Source organism: Penaeus chinensis, chromosome 16 (genome assembly GCF_019202785.1).
Source record: "Penaeus chinensis breed Huanghai No. 1 chromosome 16, ASM1920278v2, whole genome shotgun sequence".
Classification (NCBI taxonomy): domain Eukaryota; kingdom Metazoa; phylum Arthropoda; class Malacostraca; order Decapoda; family Penaeidae; genus Penaeus; species Penaeus chinensis.
The window spans coordinates 19407842-19415341 of record NC_061834.1 but is presented as its reverse complement, the minus strand read 5'-3'; the positions used below and the strand labels follow the sequence as shown (position 1 = coordinate 19415341).

The window sequence follows — 7500 nt, the reverse complement described above, 5'->3', positions numbered from 1 at the left end:
ACACACACACATATATACACACACACTCGCTCACTCGCTCACACTCACACACTCACACACATATACACATACACATACACATACATATACACACACACCTATACACACACACATACACACACACCTATACACACACACACACATACATATACACACATATACACACACACCGACACACACACACATAGACATACACATACACATACACACACACACACACACACACACACACACACACACACATATATATACACATACACACATTCATACACACGCCCGTGTGTGTCGGTGTGTGTGTATATGTGTGTGTGTGTGTGTGTGTGTTACGGAATTGAATTGAGTATGAATGAGTGAGAGACTGAATTACTTTTTTTGCATGAAAGAAAAATAAGGAAATGTCATCTAAGCCAAGGCTTACTACAAATCTTAACTGAATTTTATCAGTCAGTGGATGATAAGTATTTAGAACATTCATTCAGAAGAAAACAGATAAGATGGTGTAATGCTGTTTCCGAAAGGTGAGCTCTATTGCAAAAGTACAAAGTTAAATAACAAAGAAATATTCTGTGCATAAAATAACTTTCGTTTTAGTGTGATCTTACTTAAAATGAGTTAATATATAAAGTCAAATTAAATATTTATCCCTCGGAAAGTTTAGTGTTACAGCACATTCCAGGATATGTTCTTGGGAAAGATAAGAGTATGATAATCTAATCTAAAGGATGTTATCTCATCACTCATTATTATAGCTGGTGCAGTACAGCATTGTGTCTCAAGGGGATATGATCTCAGAATTCTTTTGTGTACATCTTCCGATGAGAGTTGATTATTCACACTGACTTTTATATGGATTAAAGACAATAATCCAATAACACCATTATGGCAACAAGAGGTCATATGAAGAAAAGAATCTCCAAGGAGTCTTTTCGCAGACTAGTCTCAATGTCACCAAGGAAGAGAAAAGTCTTTGGCCAACATGCTGCAACATTTGTCAGCCATGTACAGAATGTGTGTGATGCAGCAGCATACTTGCTTGTTTATACGTTTGTTTGCTAATTGTTAGAATATAGGCATGGAAGACATTGTTTGAATTTTAAAAGAAGTGCTAAATAATAATTAAACATTTCATGTAGAATGGTGGTGAAGGACCCTCCTCATGTGGGGACCGAGGAGAATGGGACAACAAGTCAACCTCCAGTGTGTCAGAAATGTCAGTGGCGTGTCTACAGGATCGAATCCAGCAGATGGAGGAGACGCATTATTGGTATGGCCACCATTTTATGTTTAATTATTTTCTCTCAGTTCCACCTCACTTCTCTCTCCTTCCTCTCTCCTTTTTCACTGACCTCCGCATGTCTATCTTTTCTTTCCTCTCCCCTCTCACTTTTCTCTTTCTTCTCCTCTCCCCCCTCCCCTTCACCATGCCTCGCCTCCCCTCCCTTCTGTCTCTCTCTGTCCCTCCCCCAGGACACTATGGCTAGTAGCTGCCCACCTTGCTGCACCAACCTGTGGTTTAGTTTGCATGCTTTACAAACATACTTAGTATCCATTTTGGTATGGAAGCAAGTCTTGATTTTTTTAGTAATCATAGTAGTAGTATTTATTGCAACCATTTTGTTGATTCATTATTCATTTTACTGCATTGTTCTTGGCAGCACGAATGAGGAACTCCAGGCCACGCTGCAGGAACTGGATGATCTTCGGGAACAGTTGTCAGAATGTCAAATTGAGGTGCAGCAGTTGCAAGAGGAGAAGCAGGTAGGTAGCTTGGGAAATATAATATGATTTTTTATAAATATTTGTAGGTTTTATAAAAGTGATCATCTTTTAAGATTGGGAATTTATAGTGCACAATATTTAGTTAATTGCATATTGTATAAAATAATAGTAATGCAAGAGGAGAATAGATGCTTAGGTTGGATACTCATAGAGTACTAGTATGTTAGATATGTTATTTTCTTAATTGAGGTTTTTAATTCATAGGTAATACTGGAGTCCTTGACACAGCAAACGGAGAAGTTGAATGAATCTCGCAGTCATAATGATACCTTAAAGCAGATGCTGATCCAGCACTCTGAAAACAGTCAAGACTTATCTCAGTGTGAGAAGACACAGAGACTTATGGAGCTTCTGAAGGTACATTGTTTCTTGGATTGATATCTATGAGCAGTTCTATCAAATTTTTGATTGTCAAATATATATTTTGATATATTAGTATGGTTAATTTGTATGTTTAAAAAAAAAAAAAAAAAAATCACTTAGCTGTTCTTTCTTGACAATCTGAATTATTAACAGAGTGCTCAAGAGGACAGAGAGCTACTGCAGATAAAGCAGGAGGAACTAGAGCAGCAGATTGCCACCACCAAGGAGGCTGAAGAACGTTTCCACCATAATTCACAACTCATCAGAGACAGGTTTTTAACTTTCCATAACAGTATTTTCATAAATAAAATAGTTTGTAATCTTTGAAATATATAAGGAGTTTGTAACTATAAGTTCACTTTAGTCATAATTTTAATAATATTCCAATAGAGCATTAAAACTTGATTTATTCTTGGTTCAGAATGAAGGTGCTGGAATCCATGGTAGAGACAGCCAACAATGAGAAAAAGGCAATTGAGACGCAGTTAGCAGAGTCTCAAGAGGCTGTCAAGGCTACTGAAATGGAGAATACCAGACTACAGGCTGCCGTAGATAGTGCCAAAGAAAAGGTATCTTGTATTAAATAATTTTCAGTGGTACCTTTGCACAAATAAGTTTGTGAATCATTTATATAAAATAGTTTCTTTTGATATAGATTTTTATTCACAGCATCTAAAAGGCAGTTGATTGTTTCAGATAACAGAACTGGAGGCAGCAGTAATCTCAGGGGAGAAGAGTGAGTTAGCAGACCTACTAGAAAGGGTGAGGCAAGAGAAGGACTTGCTGGAAAAGGAGAATGCAGCTCTCCAGCAAAAGGCGAGTGCCATGGCTTGTGAGAATGAGAGACTCAAGGACCAGATATCCAGTCTTCAGGATGAGCTCATGGTAAAGATTCTGATTTTTAAAAAAAACAGTTTGGAGTCTGCTGTAAAGATGGAGGCATTTGGTGGACAGTATTCTCTGCTGCCTGGATGGTTTGGGGAGCTGCTGCAAAGTAGTTTGGATTTTTTAATTATCTTCCTTTATACGTCTTTTATTGTTCTAGCATATAATATGCTTTTTTCTCAGTTAACTTTGCCTAACTTTTATCTGACGTGGATGTTATCAAAAGGTAGGCCAGTTGTTCATGCTTTTCTTTTCTGAGTGCATGTTTTCAGCAGATCCACAGATTTTTTTTCAAAGCAGGCATTAAAGTCTTTATGTTTTAATGCTTATGCCCCATTTTATATTTCTGCTTTTGCAACCATAATTGTAATTAATTTGTTTGCTGTTCTGTGGGTAAAAGCTTCAGTAAGTTCAGGCGAATAAGTATTTCTGTTTTTTACTTGTTTACAGGTTGCTCGTAATAATGCACGAACACAGCTTGAAGATGCAGGCTGGCGGAAGGCACAGCTGGAGGAGGAGCGCCATCACCTGGAGGAAGAGACAGAGGTGCTAAGAGCCACCATGGAAGACCTCAAGCTGACATGCCAGCACCACCTGGAGGATAAGAGAGATCTCAAAGCCAGCCTTTCAGAATCACAGAAGAAACTCCATGAAGCCTTAGAGAAACTGAATGAGAAGGAGCGTTGCTTTAGTGAGGAAAGAGCACAGTTCAGCAAACAGGTACAAACATCCAGATAACCTTGAATTTTGTGATTTTTTTAATAGGGTTAAGATTTGAACTTCATTTCTTTAAATAACTTTACTTAGAATTTGGTGTTTATTGATGGGTTAAGTATCACATGAGTGATTCTCTCAACTTCACTGACAGGTGGAGGAATGGGAGCAGTTTCAGAGTGACCTTTTGATGACAGTGCGAGTAGCTAATGACTTCAAGACAGAAGCACAGCATGATCTGGAACGCCTAACACAAGAAAACACTGTTTTGCGAGACAGGCTCAAACAACTTGGCCAAGACTTGGAAAAGGCAAAGGGTATGATCCTATTCATTACATTGAAAGTTATGAAGTAGAGATATAGTGATATATGAAAAAAGAACCATTTTCATTGAGAAGAAAAAAAGGAAAGGGAACAAAATTGAAAAAAAAAAATAATAATAATCTCTTTGTCCCTTCCTCTTTAGCAGCAGTTAAAGTGTGTAGCCCAGTGAGTAGCACAAGCAGCAGTAGTATGAGCAGTAGTAGCAGCAGCGAGCGCAGAACTATCCGGAACTTGCCTACACCCATGCCTAATGGAGAACCATCCATCCTGGCTGATCGCCGCAACCCCAGACCTCTGGCACGAGGGGATTCCCGTGTCAAGTCACTGATAGGTGAGTCATTCCTCCCCCTCTCTCTTGTCTTCCTCTTTGTTGTGCTCAGACATTTTGCATAGGCTTCCATCGGAAGGAAGATGACACATTTGAATAATGAGTAGCCCACAAAATGTAAGCCTCCTCGATCAGTCATATAGATAATTTTCCCATATAGAGCATCAGCTTTTGACAGTTATGATGGGTAAAATTTCAGTGAAAGTTTTGCAACATAGTTAAGCACACACACTCTGGAGCACAAGGCCAGGCTCTCAAGATAGTCAGAAAAATAAGTATTGTTGCCCTTTGCACAAACTAATATGAGAAATTGACAAAGTGGTGTGGAATAAATAGCAACTGTAATCCAGTGTTAACAGAAAGAAGCATTCAGCTCTTCATTGACAACAAATAAAGATAACTATTTCTTTTCTTTCTCTCTCTCTCTCTCTCTCTCTCTCTCTTTCTCTCTCTCTTTCTCTCTCTCTTTCTCTCTCTCTTTCTCTCTCTCTCTCTCTCTTTCTCTCTCTCTCTCTCTCTTTCTCTCTCTCTTTCTCTCTCTCTTTCTCTCTCTCTTTCTCTCTCTTTCTCTCTTTCTCTCTCTCTTTCTCTCTCTCTTTCTCTCTTCTCTCTCTCTTTCTCTCTTCTCTCTCTCTTCTCTCTCTCTTTCTCTCTTTCTCTCTCTCTTTCTCTCTCTCTTTCTCTCTCTCTTTCTCTCTCTCTTTCTCTCTCTCTTTCTCTCTCTCTTTCTCTCTTTCTCTCTCTCTTTCTCTCTTTCTCTCTCTCTTTCTCTCTTTCTCTCTCTCTTTCTCTCTTTCTCTCTCTCTTTCTCTCTTTCTCTCTCTCTTTCTCTCTTTCTCTCTCTCTTTCTCTCTTTCTCTCTCTCTTTCTCTCTTTCTCTCTCTCTTTCTCTCTTTCTCTCTCTCTTTCTCTCTTCTCTCTCTCTCTCTTTCTCTCTCTCTTTCTCTCTTTTCTTTCTCTCTCTCTCTCTCTCTCTCTCTCTCTCTCTCTCTCTCTCTCTCTCTCTCTCTCTCTCTCTCTCTCTCTCTCTCTCTCTCTCTCTCTCTCTCTCTCTCTCTCTGTCTCCCCCCCACCCCACCCTCCCTGGACTGTACATAATTTCCTATTGCTAAATTTTCCCAAGTTAAATATTATATTTTGTAAGCTTACCATACCTCAAAGTGAGTCTGCACTTCCTTCTACCCTGCTGGTCACTCTCATGTGTCTGGGTGGCTTCTCTTCTCATTCAGTCCTCTCTTTCTAACCTCCTCCAAGCCATGAGAGACCAGATGACCCACCATCCCAGCCGGCACCTCCTTCCCCAAGGGGCCTCATGGCTCCTCCCTCTCCTCCCCCTCCATACAATTGCCTCTTGGGATGGCTTAACTACTGAAGACAGTAGTTTGTTATAGTGTTGAATTGTGTTTTATTTACAGGATTTTTTTTTTTTTTTTCCCATATTATTTTTGTACACAGGAATATTTAAATCCACTCTTCATTAACAATTTGAGATGTGCATTATATAGAGTGTTCAAATAATTAGGGTCAAGTTTGCCCTTTATAAAAGTTGAAATTTATTCAAGAATCAACAAAAATACCTTGCATGAAAATATTTATATTAAGTGCATGATTTTGGAGACACCAAGACAAAAATGGAGTGCTTTATTTCTATCTAAACATTCATTAGTTGAGCAAGTTTTGAGAAGAAGTGTCTTTCCAGAATCCATTGAGTGTGCAACTCGACAGACCCGTGCAGGATCTCGAAGTTCTTCTACATCTAGTTTGTGCAGCTCAAGTAGTGAAAGCAACAACAATAATAACAATAACAACAAGACTTCAGGACCACTTCTCAAGAGAGCTGATACAGAGGTATATTTGTGAGATCAGTCAGACAGATTAAGTGACATATGTAATGCAAACTTTGTAAAACATTATTCTTCTAGATTTTTGTAAAAGATTTAAATTTGTTTCATGTAAAGATTGTGTTCCAGTGAAAGTATTAAATCATCAGTATATTATTTAGTTGTATTTTATAATTAGTAAATTTTTGTGTCCCCAAACAGGGTGTCATCCGTGGTAGTTCCACTTCACCACTTAAAGATGCTGGTAACACCCTTGGCACATCATCATTGTCAACTCCCTTGAGAGCCATTCAGCGCAACTCCTTCACAGAAGGAGTAACCCAGTCACCATTCTTACAAAGCAACTTCACCAAGCCCTCCACTGGCTCATCAAATCTCTCGGATAATGTTAAAATGTCACAGCTGACAGACAAAAATAGTGGGAAAATATCATCTATGAATCCTGGAGAAAACGTAGCCAAACCGATCTCCATATTAAGCAACAAGCTTGACCACACTGTAAGACGTAACAGCTATGGTCAGGTAAGTTTTGAATTTCTTTTACAACTATAGGAGTAAAGATAGTCTGATTTATCTGTCTGCAAAAAAAATATTTTACCATATAATATCTCTTTATCATTATCCCTCCCCCCTATAGATAAGTGCTGTCGTAGACAAGAAGGATCCTTTGGCTTCTTTGGCTCAAGGTGGCGGCTCCAAGAGGAATGCGTTGCTCAAGTGGTGTCAGAACAAGACCATAGGTTACAGCAATGTTGACATTACAAACTTCAGCTCTAGTTGGAATGATGGTCTTGCTCTCTGTGCTTTGATGGACACCTACATCCCAGACAAAATATGTTACAAAAGTCTCTCTCCATCTAATAAGAAGCGGAATTTTGAAGTAGCAATATCTGCTGCAGAAAGTGTTGGCGTGCCGAATACCCTCGTAAGTATCTCAAGTTATTTGTTATTATGTGCTAGACATATTTCATATTAAAGATATTAATGGTTTGTTTTTCTGGACTCAAAGTTGAGCACTCTGTTTTTTTACATTTAATATTTAACATTCTATAGTCACTGGTAATTGACTAAAATAATCATGTATACTCTTTCTCCACAGGATGTGAGTGACATGATTACATCAGAGCGACCCAACTGGCAGACAGTATACAATTATGTGACCTCTATATTCTGTCATTTTGAAACTTAAGTTTTGATGTGGGATGCTGGTTGGATAAGAAAGAGAGATATTGTGAAGGAACATTCATTATGACTTGTTTAGAGGCC

At 38.6% G+C, this 7500-nt stretch overlaps 1 protein-coding gene across 11 annotated transcripts in view; it reads left to right on the top strand.

Annotated features, from left to right (window-relative positions):
• LOC125033384 (cytospin-A-like) overlaps positions 1-7500 on the top strand; it is a 362699-nt gene that overhangs the window by 353689 nt on the left and 1510 nt on the right. For 8 of the 11 annotated variants that reach the window (XM_047624845.1, XM_047624844.1, XM_047624846.1 and 5 more), the window contains 13 exons: positions 1134-1264; positions 1656-1758; positions 1984-2136; positions 2296-2414; positions 2564-2711; positions 2839-3027; positions 3478-3747; positions 3896-4058; positions 4208-4396; positions 6093-6241; positions 6436-6756; positions 6872-7159; positions 7334-7500. The exon at positions 7334-7500 is cut by the window's right edge and continues 1510 nt beyond it. In XM_047624845.1, the coding sequence (XP_047480801.1) occupies positions 1134-1264; positions 1656-1758; positions 1984-2136; positions 2296-2414; positions 2564-2711; positions 2839-3027; positions 3478-3747; positions 3896-4058; positions 4208-4396; positions 6093-6241; positions 6436-6756; positions 6872-7159; positions 7334-7423 (2313 nt within the window). In that variant the 3' untranslated portion in view covers positions 7424-7500. The remainder of the gene's footprint in view (positions 1-1133; positions 1265-1655; positions 1759-1983; positions 2137-2295; positions 2415-2563; positions 2712-2838; positions 3028-3477; positions 3748-3895; positions 4059-4207; positions 4397-6092; positions 6242-6435; positions 6757-6871; positions 7160-7333) is intronic. The other 3 variants (XM_047624838.1, XM_047624847.1, XM_047624842.1) reach the window with 2 other exon arrangements.